The following is a 15627-nucleotide window of genomic DNA, read 5'->3' as shown; positions in this document are numbered from 1 at the left end:
ATATTAGCATAACATAAGCAGGCAGGCTTCGCTCAGACTGATTACAGAAGGACAGGAGGACAATCAGGGGAAGAACATGCAGGCAGACGGAGCTTGAAGCAGCGACAAAGGAAAAGAAGAGACGAAGCTGAGTAGACTCACTCATGTTCTCCTCTTCATCCATATCCATGGTGACGGGTTTGTTCTGACCTGAGAGCAGCCTCACCCCCACCGCACCTGCGAATCAGAGGACACACACACGCACACACACACGCACACACACACACACACTGACTGACTCCCGGTAGCCATTTACATCGATGACGAAGATTTGTAGCTTCATGTACAAACACACAGCCAAACATGCATGTATTGAACTCCAGTATAATTTATGTATATATCTCGTGATGTGGGGACATAAATATTCATGGAGAGAGGAGGTCAAGGATGACAGGCAGTCTATTGTGACTGCGATTAGACCTCATTTCTCACTGGCTGCTGAGAGACGGCGAGCCAGCGATGCGGCGAGTCGCTCCACTGCCTCACATCCACATATCTCCAGGTAGCGAGGGCTCCAGCCAGCAATATATTCATAGTAACATTACAGCCAATAATTCCTGCAATACGAAATGTTTTCTATGGCCATGTTGACAGTCAACACCCATCTCTCCAGGTATTAAAACTCTTCTCCAATTTAGGTGATAAATTCGGAGGTTGTTAACGAGGCTTATTACGGGCACCAATCACCCAGCTTCCAGGCTTCAACAGGGAGACTGTGCAACAGCGTTGGATAAAAACAGCCCCGCCATGCTCGTATGGAACCGGATGATGGCGCCCAAGAGTGGGAGTTTATATAACATCCAGATGGTCTGTGACAGATATGTGACACGTCGTCCTAACCACGTCTGCGTTCGGAGCTGCCCTTCTAACTCAAATGCTGACTCATCATCCAGGCGGTGAGGCTGAACAGTGACCAGCATCACCGCCTTGAACCTGAGCACGCAGGTCATCCTTGATGGATGTTAGAGACGCAGTCACTTGTTCATTTGATGCAAGCAACAACAACAAAATGCATCGAAACCAACATTTACAACTCTATCTTGCTCAGGTCGCTTAACATTTAACTATTTTTCATGCGGTACTTTTATAGTTAATCTCTGTGTCTTTCAATCCCAAAAAAAGCAGGCATTAAAGAGAAACGTTCCATCTTTAACAGTTCATAAATGGCAGAGAAGAGATGATGTATCAATCTATGAAAATACAGAGGTGTTTGTTCGTCGCTCCTTATCGAGGTACAAGCTGATGTTTTTTGCCGTCGCCCAGCGCCGCCCGGTGCTCGGCCATGATTTCCAAAGTGGTTGATGAGGGTCATGAGGGTGGAGGCAAATTTGCAAATTCACCAAAAAAAAGATTCTGAAACACTCGCAATGGACACATGATGTTGGAAACATTTGAATCGCTGTATCAGTCCGACTAAAACTGGACTTTTAGAAATTCACATAAACATGTTCACCGCATGAAAGTGTACTTTTCTAACTCGTCTAACTGAGAAACCTGGATCACACGGACGGAATTCAAATGAATCCGGCATCGAAATGTTTCAATCAGACCAGAACCGGCCTTCCGCTCTACGCGTATCCAAACCCGCTGCTGCGTTTAACCTGGAAGTCCAACAACGCACAGCAGGGCAGCAGCGGTGCCGTCATGGAGGAGGAAACTTGTCTGCGCAGGCAAGGAGACAAATGTAATGCTGCGATAGTGTTTATGATTCAAGTCCATTGTTTGTTGGTGAATTGTTTGGTATCTGATGCAAAAGTTGAACTGAGTGCAGGAGTTGTAAGGGACCAGACTGCCACCTGCTGGTCTGGAGGTGATAACGCTTTGGGGAAAGATTAAAACTGAGTCTGCCGCTCACACCTACACTGGCACGATGAGAGCGGTCCAGTTAAATGGCCTTAACTTGACTGCAACTGTGCATGTAAACCAACTCTGTGGAAGCTGGAAGAGAGCGCCCATTATGTCACAATTTGAGGCTAAACATGTGTGGCTAAAAATAAGCAGCATACCCTTCCCTGCTAATCCCGCACTTAAAAGTTATGAGAAAGTTTCAACTGCTTGACTTCCCCATCTCCCTGACAACCACTTGAAAAAGTCCTAGCATGACAAAGAATATTGCTGAGGGTAGAGCGGAGTGATGAAACACAGCAACACAGAGAGTGAGACAGAGAGTTAAGGCGGCGAAGAATGAAAAGGCAGAGAGGCGAACGACACAAAGACAGAGAGAAAGCAGGAGAAAGATGGCATTATGATACAGAACAGATTGTGCTGATTCTACTCTCCCTCTCTCTCCTCGCCTTCCATCAGTGCCCTCATTCCTCAGCCAGACACTTTCCTGAGCTAAACTAAATTGGCTAATTAATCTGGGCTAATGGTGGGTGACAGTAAATATGCTAGCACAATTATCACCCTATTAAAGATTCATATTCCAACCCATAATTGAAAAAGAAAAGGTGGGGTGAAGGGAAGATGGGTGGGAGTAGGTTCAACGGAGTGGAAGATAAGATTAATTTTTCTCAGGTGGCACCAGGTGACCCGGACCTCAACCAGCTCAGAACCATAATGAGACCAGTCGCACTACATGAGATGTACACATTAGTACTGCAGTCCATGATGCAGTACATGGTCATGTAGGAGTTTAAATCTCATATCTGATGTATGATTTGACAGAAAGTGAATAGAATTCAAGTGTTAAAACAAGAGTTTTCAGATACTTGTCCTCCAGCACACACGGCTACACCCTCCCCAGCCCCACCCACCACCCCCACCCCCACCTCACAATGCAAATGAGCCTGTCAGCTTTGATTTACAGATGAGTTTGCCTTGGTCATAAACCTGTAAAATCAGGTGAAATCAGCAGGGAGAGTCTCACAAAGAATTCCTACAGCGAGTGTGTATCGCTCCTAGGGCTGGGAATCGGAGTAATTCATACTACGGTGCTACTGTGACCCTTCACCCGCAAAAAAGACAGTATACGCTGCAATATCTGCGCCAGTGAAGAAGAACGGGTAGCCGAAACAAAGTCCAAAGGAATGCGTCATCTAAGAGTATTGCCTCTTCGACACAAACGCACAGGAACAACTTGACCAACATTAACCGGCAACGGGAGCAGCTGATTTCATGAAAATATTCAAATTCAGCAAAAGTATCAATCTGACATAGCAAGAGATGGCGTTGCTTTACCAATAGACTGAACCACCATCAACAATGGCGTCTGATCAGTTGTTCTTCCAGCCCAATTGGACATTTCGTGTCAAATTTGAAGAAACTCACTTTTAAACTTTCACACCAATGGAACAAATATTGCAGGGACAAGCAAATGGATGCCAAACCCCATAAACGTCCTGGCCATTAAGACACATTCGTGCATCGCATTCACGGAGCTCCTCTTTGGCGACGTTACGCAGCTACAGAAAAGAATCATAGTGTCTTTGAAATCTGTTCATTACTCTTCTTCCCAATCACCAATGACAGGTCTTCTGGATCCCTGATCAAGAACGTGATCTATACCACCTCCAGGGTCTTAATATTTATCTCTCTAACGCCAATATTTTAAGAGGTATCGGCCGCTATCGAATCCTTGATTCTGAAAAGACGACTCCTGGAAGCCAAACATCCGTCTCTCAACCCTTTCACATGGAAGCAGCGGTTGGGGTTTCATCAAACACTTCATCAAACTTTGTACTGAAACAGGCAAAAAAAAAAAAGCCTCCAGTAAAACTTATCAGGCTGTTGTTTTTTTCTTTTTTTAACCTTTAAACCATTTCACATGGACATACGGAATGTGGTGGAAATCTGTCTTTTCCAGAAAAAAAAAATCCTGCTAACGACTAGAAGTTGTCGCTTGTTACACCCAGTATTACACCAGCTCTCCATATCTTTCCATCAAATTGTATCCAAATGCATGCATTCGGGTATCCTGCCAAGAGATAAATACACACTTTCTGATGATCACATGACTTGCTTGGCAGAGGTGACTGATTTTTCCCAGAGGGCTGCTTTTAAACTTTTAAAGGCAGTTAAGATTTTCTTTGACGTCGTCCATCTGGGGATCTTATTAAATGATTAGGTGTTGCTGACAGAAGGTGCGAGGTCGGCAGTGTCCTTTGACATTGAATCTTGCTGAACCTCCACAGACATGCATGAAGCATGAATGAAGATTTATAAGAGCGGTGAAGGCGAGGCAGCATCCCTGACAGATGTTACCACCGTCCACATTACAACACACATGAATGAAGCCAACGATTTAAAGTGAGTCGAAGGAATCAGCGTTGAGGGCTGCCGAGTATCTCCCTCCACATGCATTAATGATTCTGGATCATCAAGCTGTGAGACCGTCTGGTTCCAGGTAATTCTGAGTGGACGCCCAGGGAGGCCGGGAAAAGAGAAAGATGAGAAAGAAGATGAAAAAACCCAAATTTAATCTGGCACGGTGAGAAGGACTGAGGGGAAATATGGAGGTTTTGATTTGTCTCTCAACCCTCGCCTACGCCGCGACAGAGCGACGCCACCACTGAGGGAGCACCAGCAGCGGCTGACTGACGGGAGGCGATGGCGAGGCGGGCGGGGGCTATAAAGGTAAAGGTGAGGGGAGAATGAAGTATGAGAAATACAGAAAATGCAATCCTATTCCAAGTAAAAGAGAATCATTATCTCTTCCAAAACAGAGGGAGATGAAAAGGTCTGTGCCAGGCATGCCGGGGGGCTCAAACTGTCTCCCGCTAACTGCCTATGATGGGTACTGTAGGAAGCTGGGTTCTCTGTCAGAAATATTTTACAACAGTATCAGCCTGGGAAAAAAAGCACCCTCGTGGTTAATCACCACATTAGTAGCATCTTTTGAAATATATGTTAAACGTTGTGAGCTACAACTTCAGAGGTAAACAGTCAGGGACATGGAGCAGAAAACAAAAACACAATGAGTTGAAGCTCAAGGAGCTGCAACATGAATGAGCTTCGGACTGGGCAGGATTTTCCCTCGGAGCTGTATTTTATCCAGCACATACGGTATTCCGGGCGCACACCAGTATCTTCACATACTCTGCTTCTCTCTCCAAGGTCTCTGGAAGTGAAGAATTCTGTTTCATCTTTCTTATCTCAAGCAAATTGGGGAGGTAAACGGCAACTGCACTTTCAAAAATTCGCTATTTCCCAAAAATTATACAGCTGATGCCATCTTATAGTTGATTTCTAATCTCATTAAAGGCTTAGCATCCTTTCTCACAGACATACAGTCAGAAAAAATTGGGTTCTTGGGTAGCAGTGGATAAGAGACTTGCACACATAATATTTGTAGCTCTAATGTTGCTTACAAATACTAAAATGTGCATTTGCCACAACAGGCCATTAAAAAAAAATACTAAAATACAAACAGCAAGAGAACAATGTGTGTTTTCATTTTGCAGTAAATGTTGGGGACAAACGAGCGTTTTTTTCTTCACGTGAAGAAGAGACTCATGAATTTCATCAGAATCAAAGAGAAATCTCCAAGTGTGAAGAAAAAGAAATTGGTGAGTGCCAAAAATTCCCCGTACCATCATTCAGACTCTTTGGCCTGCAATAGGCCTGTTATATCACAGTCATAGAAGGCAACAGCAGCCAAACAGACACAGTTGTAATTTGTATCAATGATGACACGCCAATTGGCCTGCTGATGGCATGAATGACGGCTTCTAATTGGTCCCAAAGACAAGATAATGGCCTTTTATTGGTCTGAATGTAAACTCCAGTTTCGGAGGTAAAAGCTTTTCTTTTTCACGTTATTATTTAGTTTACAGGGCTTTCACATCTCCTCTCTACTTTCATCTCACCTCTCAATCAACTTAAGTAGGGTCCTTTAATTAAAGAAGAAATGACCCTGCTGTAAATGGAAGGCTGTAAGTACACTGCATGCTAGGCATGAGTTCCTACCGCTTCTGCAGTATCTAAAAGGTACAGATTTTTAAACCTTTTACATGAACAATAAACCAAAAGATGTGTTTCTCTCCCCTCTAAGAGGAACAGGCCACTTGGATCTGACTCCCTCGGCAGCTCTTCCCTCCCTGAGAGCATCTGTGACGCCACTTCACGCTTCAGCCCAGAGAAGGAATCTACTACTGTCACCAAGACCATTTATCTAAACAGCACAATGAAATCCAAAACTCCTCCTCCTGCAGCTTCTCTGCAGCCTGACACGCTGGTGTGCTGGCAGGTTCAAGACGGGCTCCGAAATCAGCAGTCACATCCCTCCTGATGCGTAAAGACGCAGAAAAGCCCGGAAAACTGAAGCCGAAGGACCAAATCAGTCGCGATGCTGCTATCCTAAAAAAGCTGATTCTATCACACAGAACTTTTTCATCACTGCACGTCTGTTCCTTCCACTTGGTGAACAATTTGAAATTACAAGCTGAAGCTGCACCGATCTGCTTGTACAGTTAATCATGTAATTGAAAAGCTTTACAGTGGAAAACCTGAATGCTAAAATCAGAGGAAAATCCTCCGCCGGGGCTGGGACCTGAACCCCAATCCTAACACACGCTGGAGATCATGTGAATTTGAGAACTCCACATCATCAGAGCGTCCGTGTCTCTTCCCCTGTTCCTTCCGTTACGATAAAGTCGTATATGCACAGACCACAAACAGAACATGGGTTGAGTCCTTGGTTCCGGAGGAATATCTGGGTAAGTTTGGAATGTTTTCTTGAAGACTACGTCCCTGAGTTCCTGGCTGCAGCTCCGTCTCAGTGAAAATTAAATGGATTCTGAACTGGACTGAGACGCCAAGACTCCGGAGTAAACTTTTAGTTAAAATGCATCTTTAATATTTTAGCGCACTCCTTTTTGCAAACAGACACTACAAACTAGAGGCAGACTGGAAAATCGCAGTTTTTCCACCAAACTGGGAAAACAGAAGTTCACGCATGAGGGGGTGTGAGAGAGTGTGTGTTTTATTGTGTTCCAGACTTTAATATCTGACAGTTGGTCGTTTATCATCATGGGCCGCTGCTGGTGAGAGAAGGAAAAGGTAGGGAAGGCAGAGGCAGAGAGTATCAATATGAATTTTTTATTTGATGGGTTTTATGGGAGATTGCATTTCAGATGGCTGGCGGAGTCAAGGTTCATGGAAGCGTGAGGAGGAGATAGTGATAGGCCCAGTCATAAAGGCCAGGAGAGAGATAATGGTGTCCCAGCACATGAGCACAAAAGAACACATTTGCATGTGACATACCATACACTATTCATGACTGTATGTGCAACACAGAGGCCTGAATAATTAATTCAAAAAACACATCTCCTCCATCTGGATCGCTGGGTTTGAAACTCACTAACGTTTAGCGTCTTTTTCTCCTTAAACCCCAAACTCCATTTTATTGTTGTGTCTCTCACACCTACAATATAGTCTCATTCTTACTTGCTTTGCTCCTCGAACATTTTCACACACAAACATCAGTCAGTGTGGGTCATAAATCATCAGAGTGAGTGGCTGTGACTCCCCCCCGGCACCAGCCGCACCGCGAGGGAGGGAGGTGGCGAGCCGAGGCCACTGGGCCTGTGAAAAGGTTGCGGCTAAGCGCCTGCCCTCACTTCCTGTCTCCATCAAGGCCAGAGCGAGTGCTCGGCCTCCGGCTGCGACACGCTGCAGACGGCTGACATCACTGACACAAACATTGGAGGGAGAGAAGGAAAAAGAGCGACTGACAGAAGCTTCTTTTTTTTTTTGCAAACACATAGCACTACTGGATTCTTGAGGCGGCGTCAAAAAATTCTGACACTGCTAGGTTACATATTGATCGGAAAATTTTGCACACTGGCCAGCATCAGTCAGCTGAATCAGTCGATCTCCATGTAACAAGGGAAGAAACAGAGCCAAACGTACCGCATGCTGGAGTTTGAACCCTGATGTTCCTGTAGTAGTGATTATACATCGAGGTATGACGTCATTTGGAATCCAAACGCACTCATCAACGACACTGAGATCGGAGTCCCTTCAACGGAGCCACAGAGCAGGTTCTGACGTAGCTGTGCAATGATGCAACATGTAATGAGGCAGGTACCGGACTGACAGTCCCGCTGCATATGTAAGCACACGCAGCACAGTCAGACCACAGCCGACTGGGGGGGTTCTGACAGAAGGTGCTGGTCTCTTTCCTCTGGTGGAAACTGGACCTGTGACAATGTGTTGTAACGCTGCTCACAGCGCAACACACCAGAATGGGACATAGAGGACGCAGCTACCCGTCTGTACTACCCGTTCCCCCCAAAAATGTTCATCTTTACCACAATCTCTACATTATCAGTATTATGTTTTTAATTCCACTCGTATGTGTGTGTGTGTGTGTGTGTGTGTGTGTGTGTGTAACATGAAATCCGTCACCTCGCCTCAGGTTTTATGTTTAAACCGCAGATGTGATTCCTCTGGACCACCGAAGGCTTGAGTGGATGACGAGGTACCAACAACCTCCAACTCCAAGGAAACCAGAGCTAAACATGTGCTTCCCCTGGCTTTATAAGGTCTGCTTCATGTTGTACGAGTTGCAAATGATGTCGAGTTCGACACTTTGAATAGCGAATTCCAGAAAGATGAGGTAACTGTCTCGCCAACTTTGTCTGCCATAAGACCACCAGGAACAGATCTAAAAGCTATTTGAGGAAACTAAGGTAATTAAGAACATATCTGACTTTGTTTGTGTCCCTTTACCCTGAATCTTACTGAAACGTGCTGGTAGTCCATGTTTTGTTAGGTTTTCTTTACTCTTGTGTCTCGATACTGACGTAGTGAACTGAGCTCGCATTTATTCCTGCTTTTCATGACAATTCTCCTGAGCTGCGCGGTGCGTAATGCGTCATTCCAACGTGAAGCACCAGCTGTTGGAACAACTCAAACTGGACGAGGGAACAATTAACTTGAGTCTAACTCGTTTGATGACTGCATGGTAAAGTAAATCTTCTGATATCCTTCCTCTTTGGAGTCGCTGCCCACATTTGTTCAGTGGTTGAGGAGTGAAAGCAGTGCCGTTGATTAAAACACGAAGGCGCAATGGAAATATTTTGTCCCCAAAATCCATTAATATAGGCTGTTTTGTTTGCTCAAACAATTCAATTCAACAACTTTTAACTGCCATTAAATTAAACCAGCGTCTAATCAGGTGGTCTGAGCCAGCAGTTCATTTCAGACCCCGCTGGTGTGTGAGAGCTGCCCGTCCATCAGCATCAAATCACTAACTAACGTAACGCAGTATTTCCTAGAACAGATCCAGCTGCAAATACCTAGCAACGTGCTTTTGTTCTACCAAATGTCAAGGGTGACACTCGACTGAACCACAAACCAACCGACTTGATCTGTTCAATGATGAACAAAAAGACAAATACCACATGGCGTTCTCGAGATGTACACGAGGAGTTTGTGACGGCATTTGTTCATAAACCACTGAGAGCGTCTCAGAAAATGTCAGTGTTGTCAATGAGAAGCGAGCCACAGCAGAGGGATTCGCATTTATACCCCTCACTGTCCGAGGAACTTGTTTACTGAGACCTGCGGGGCCACGAAGATGGGAGGCAAAATGGCAAACACAGAGAACAGGAGAATTGTGGCAAAATCCGAGAGCCAGAGACGTGAGAGGAGAAACAGATCGAATGTGATTCAGGGTCCAAAATGAGGAATCGAAGATGAGGTGAAGAAGGAGATGAAAGGAAAAGAGAAGGGGGCAGGAAAGGGAAAGAAAGTGGACAGAGACAAATGGCCGAGGGAAATGGTCGGTGCAGGAGAGCCGGCGATGAGACAGCCCTCTCAGCAGTCCTAACGCAGACTGATAGGCCCACCAGGCAGCGTTCCAATCCATTCCATTCCTGTCGAAGTCGTCCCTTACTCTCAAAAATCCCATTTCAGACTATATCAAGCCAATTTACAGCAACATAACGTAACTGACAATGGAAATACTGCAGGCCTATTTGTTGTTTAATGTGATACATTTCGTTACCGTTGCTGATATGCCGTTGAAATTAAGGAATGTGTTTCTTGACTGTTGGGATTAATGTGCCACAGAACCACAGGAAGCTACTGCTTTCACTGAAATAACCAAAGAGGATTTGAGTTGTTTTTTTGGGTTGTTGTTTTTTTTTTTTTGGTGCCATTCTGTGACTGTGAACCAGAAGAGGACAGGAAACAACCATTGCCTCTAGTCCATTTACTCCTTACGGCTTGTCTTTCCGCTCCACTGACTCCATCTACTCCTTCATTTGATTTATTTTGAGAAAATTCAAGATATGCTTTCATCCGACTCAGAAACTGTTTGTATCGGCTGGAGGAGGTTTGGTCTGTTTACAACAATACATCTGAAGCTCAAACTAGACAACGCTGACGCTTTTGCAAACCACTGGTAGCGCTGGAACTTGGATGCTTTGATCTAACGTTTCATCAGCGTTTGACATGGAGAACATGCAAAAAAATAATTTGGTAATGTCCTCCTGTCAAGCCAGCAGAGAAAAATTTAAATGGAACTTAACTCTCTACAGTACACAGCTTTACTTGTCGATTATGATGGATTATGATGACACATAAGTGCTGGTCTACCAAATGAAGATTAAACAATGGCACGCAGTGCTGCTGCTATCTGTGTTTTGCTAGCAACCACGTCGGTCTCCAGGCATTATATTTCAGCGTTATTGACTCTCCGTAATCTCAAGGAAGTTTGGCACAAGACGCAGACTTAAGTAGTTTTTGTAATGATGGCGCGAATGTGCAACAGCCTTAGAAAAGCAACTGTCCTCTCCATGAAAGGAAATGCAGTTTGGGGTCAATTTTAGTTTCCTGTGAAATCAGCGAGGCTCTCAAGCAGTATCTTTGCCCCAAATAAGGTTACAGCAGCGATGTTGTTGTTACTTTTTAAGAGTTGCGTCTCTGTTGCATGACAGGTTTTGTCTTCTCAGCCGAAATACCCAGGAAGTGTTTGATGATAACCCCCTTTTTTCACTTTATCTGAAAGGTTATGGTTTAAAAATCTACAGAACACGGTTGCGACAACATTTTCCTCAGATTAACGTGAAAATTGATCGAGCAAATACACACAAAAAAAAAAGAAGAAATATCGCAATGTGGTTATGTGTCTCATGATACGTGCCTCTCTGACCTTTCAGAGTCCCAGTGGACTTTTGTGCCAAATGTGAAGAAATTCCTTCGAGTTGTTCCTAGAATATCACAATCCTGTGAGGTTTAACCACCAAAACTTTTTTTTTTTTTCCAAGTTTATCTCCAAGTCTTCGTGGACATTCGTGCCACATTTGGAGAAATTCCTTTGTGGCGCTCCTGAGGTATCTTCTTAACGTGATGAGGATGGACAGACGGACAACCCGAAAACATACCGCCTATAACCCATGGGTATCGCCGACGCAGATGCATGACAAATTGTCTAATTAAAAAAAAAAAACAACTAATGTTTTCTGTTTTCCTCTGCCAGACTTTAGTTATCATCCTTTAAAAATGCACCACCAGTCGACTTCTAGCTCCACGTTTCCAGTCCTTCTCTTCCCTCTTACAGTAAAAGCCTGCGTGGAACAAAGCGTCGAGATGGTCCAGATAAGTCCAGATGAGTAAAACCCTGTCATCTTCAATCATGTATGAAGGTAAGAGAGGTAACAAGAAGGACAAGGGAGGGTGGAGCAGAGAGTAAAACAAAGAATAAAAGAGAGGGACGCAACGGGATCGGTGTTAACTGTCGATGTACGATGTTAGATAAGTGGGCGCAACCGTCGTCTTCCTAGAATCCCATTACTTTCCCCAATAAAGCTTTGGCAGGCCAGTGATTACTTGAAGAGAGACGAAGATTTTTAATAGAAATGGGAGCAGAGCCTTTTTTGGGTACGGCCGGAGCACTCCTCTCTCACCCGGCCGCTCCGTCGCCTCTTCAGGTGATGTCTCCAGGCACTGACCAGGTAATACACCATAATGGAGTACACGTGTGGGCGCTGGTAAGTTAATGGAGAGGGTTTGTGGCAGAAAGGGGAGTGCATGTCACGCTGCCTGATTGAAACTGATGGGCCAAAGTAAAGGGGCCACAGAGTACGGCCACCCAAGCCACCCCCCCCCCCCCGTCTTATCAAACACACACACACACACACACACACACACACACACACTCACCTCACAGTCCATTATTCAATTTGGCCCTTCTAATGACCAGTGAATTAGCCTGCCAGAAGCGATTTGCCTTCCGAGCCCCACTGCAAGATGTACATACTATCTCCCCCTCTGTATATTAGGAGGCCAACCCTGGCAGCCGATGAGCCTCCTCCAGTGAGCGCTGCAGTAAATTTAGCTGGACGGATTGGATGAGGAAGGGGTCACAGACATGGAACACTTCAAACAAAAGTTTGACGTTTTGAGAAACGTGCGCATTTGCTTCCAGTTCATAGACAAGAGCGATTCTACTCATTTGTGTTCACTTTTTCGATTAGATTATAAGGGTAGATTCACTGATGCTGTTAGCTTAGCCTAGCATTAAGGCAGGAGACAGGGGGAAACCAGCCTGGCCCTGTCAAAAAGTGACAAAATCCAACTGCTAGCTCTCGGCACACGAACTTAATCTCTAGATACTTTCCACACAGCAATTAAAGTACATTACCACTCGAAAGGTACTCGTCTAGTAGTGATTCGTTGAGCCAATCAGGGTGGGCTTTTATTACGACGACTGCCATTTTATTTTGCCAAAAAAAAAAAGTCCTTTTCCTCCAGGATTCAACGCAATTTACAAGTGTGTGTGAATGTGACCTGGCAGCTGGAGTTGGGTCATATAATGCAAAGATTCCAGAAAAGTGCCTCAAAAATCACGTCACCATTTTCTGGTTGTTGGCCAGTCGGTACAGCATGGCTGCTCAGCCGGCATTTTAGAGGGATAGTTCACCCACAAATGAAAACTCAGTCACTGTCTACTCACCCTGACGCTGATGCAAGGTCAGCTGAAGTTTTCTAACGAGCAAAACCCTGGGAAAGGTGTTGCAGTACTATCCCACACAGCTGGAGCACACAGTGACCAATTTTCAGATGTAAAACATACAGATAATAAAACCACGTAATGCCTCCATACTGCTCATCCGAAGTAATCCAAGTAACCTGGAGCCCTGTTTTTGGCCTCACTAAGAACCTGACGTCATAAGTGGGAGCTCCCGGCTACGGTGAACGGCGAGGAACAAAACTCCAGCTGTGTTTTGAGGACTAAACCCTTTCAACGGTATGAGGACGAGGTATTTGCAAAGACAGCCATTTGCCTCATTTGGTTTGATGGTTGCATCCAAACCAAAATAACACCAAAATGATAAAATGGTATTTCTTGGAGGAGCTGCCAGCCTCTGGGGGAAACTGCTAACATTTGTTGATGCTGGGAAGTATTTATGGTAATCAAGTATCATACCGGCGAAGTTTGAAATGTGATACTAACCGTCTGGGAATTTGACCATGTTTCATCATGAATCCGGTGGTATTCAATTTGGCAGGTTTGCGAGCTCATCATGCATCACATCTGAATCCAAAGAATGCAAAGCTTGACAACATCTGGAGAAAAACTGCAGAAAACACAAGTGTGTACTGTGTAATAATAGTTTATCCAGGTCTGATTAAAGGTAAAAGTACTATAGAGAGTACATTTCCAATCTTTGCAGAACTTGACAACCATTTACTGTCTTTTGGGCCATTAATTGGTGAATTTTAGTGTCTGGAATCACTTGTCAGATGTGCGATTTTGAGAAAATTACCACGGAAACCAACCTTGCACGAACAAGAAAATGAGACAGAAACAGATACATGGTCAGTGCTGCTGTTGCTTGTAACAGCCACTGGGGGGGGGGGGGTCTGTGAGCCCTCTGAAACAGGTCAAACTGCACTTCCAAAGCAAATCGGAATAATTCACCAGGAAACATGAGGAAAAGGTCAAAATAAGGTCAGAATCGTCTCCTTGATATTATCATGCAGGGATCATATGGATGAAGTAGTGCAGTCTCATCATTCTTAATAAATTTTTTGGCCCAGGTATCAGATTTAATAATAATAAAACTCCTCTACTTTTGCTTTCTTCCATCTTTTCAAGGTTGTTGGGTGGCTGCCTCTCTTCTTTTCACTTGGAGCTGTAAAATCTATTTGACAGCTCTGATTTATGACACAGCATAACACAAAGTGCCTGTGGGGATCGGAGAGTATGGCTGAGTGTGTTCAGAGGTGTGTGAATGTGTGCGTTTGTGTGAGAAAGTGCAGCTCACAGACGACCACCGATGCTGTGCTCAATGCTAAAGCACCCGACAGAGCGCCAGGTAGGACCGAAATATCCAGATACATCAACACACCACCGACGGGAGCGGACACATTTACAGGGGCCAGATACTTTTAACAACTTTCAGCCATAAGCTCACAATAAACAATGATAAGCTTTACTTTTCATCATATTCACCATCATTTACCCGAACATGGCATCATCTCTGGTTTGTTTATCTGCGGGGGTCTAACGGGACAGTGTCCATTACAGGAGAAAAATATACCTCACGTGAAGATGCAGCTCTAAAATATTTCAGTTTTGATATTGGAAGATGTGCCAGGTCTTTGTCTCTGCCCTCTTCTGTACATCTACCCCCCCCCCCCACACACACACACACAATCGTCTTCTCTGTCCTGTTCTCCGTCCTCGCCTGGATGCCCAGGATGCCCAGAGCTAATACAGTTTGTCACATGAATGCATCCATGTACATTCCTGTTTGCGTACGCCTGTGACACCACTGTCATCTCTGGGTTGAATTTCACACCTTGTGCCTTTGCTTTTGTCAGGGAACCTCGGTGACGGACAGAAGGCGGGAGACAAGGGTGGGAACCGTCCGCCGCCACATGAAAAAAGGTTGTGACAGACGCAGTGAGTGTGTGTGTCCATGGAGTCTAACGTCCAATGTATTTTCCTGTCTTAAATGACTGCCAAAATGCGGGAGGCCACAGACGTTATTCCAGATTTAACACGTTTGCAGGATCTTAATCGTAAGAACACACGGACAAGACCACACCCTCGGTGTTGACACTAAACCCTGGTGATTCCAGGGACTCTGAATGTCTGAGAAACTCATTTGATCAAATGTCATTGACAACAACATCGTGTGAGCTGCCTGGTTGTGTTGCCCTTGTATCAGTCACTTCTCAAGATAGCGGGCGACCACATTTCAGAGTTACAGTTATTTTGGACGAATCATCTTTTTCTTTGAAAGGAAAGTAGCAACTGAAAATGTGGAATTGCGCAGAGGAAGGTTTTATGTAGAACTCTTGTTATTAGAATGAGTTAAATTAACCAACATTTAACTACACGAGGAAAAGGACTTGCAAAGATTTGTTAAATCGGAAATGTAGATTTTCATGCTTCGGATGGTTGGGTTTTTTGTTTTGTTTTTTTGCTCAAAAAAGGAGATGAACTCATGTCCGGGAAGATGGAGTCAGTGTGTTTAGACCTTTTTTCAAAGAGCAGTTGGCAGTTACTGTCTATCACAAGCTTCTGCTACAAGCTAACACAGCATTTCAGGATTTATCTCAAAATTCCACCACTGCTCCTTTCATAACTATCAATCAAAGATTCAAATTTGTGGGGGATTTAATCCA

At 44.6% G+C, this 15627-nt stretch overlaps 1 protein-coding gene across 6 annotated transcripts in view; it reads right to left on the bottom strand.

Moving 5' to 3' along the window:
• The window catches only part of adarb1b (adenosine deaminase RNA specific B1b), a 122086-nt gene that overhangs the window by 24751 nt on the left and 81708 nt on the right, over window positions 1-15627 (bottom strand). For all 6 annotated transcript variants that reach the window (XM_086219710.1, XM_086219713.1, XM_086219709.1 and 3 more), the window contains one exon: window positions 142-216. In XM_086219710.1, coding sequence (XP_086075836.1) covers window positions 142-169 — 28 coding nt within the window. In that variant the 5' untranslated portion in view covers window positions 170-216. The remainder of the gene's footprint in view (window positions 1-141; window positions 217-15627) is intronic.

This window comes from Aulostomus chinensis, chromosome 12 (genome assembly GCF_037954235.1).
Source record: "Aulostomus chinensis isolate RoL2024-O1b breed Wild chromosome 12, RoL_Achi_v1.0, whole genome shotgun sequence".
Lineage (NCBI taxonomy): Eukaryota > Metazoa > Chordata > Actinopteri > Syngnathiformes > Aulostomidae > Aulostomus > Aulostomus chinensis.
Note: the sequence above shows the minus strand (reverse complement) of the source record. Positions and strands in the feature narration are given on the sequence as shown.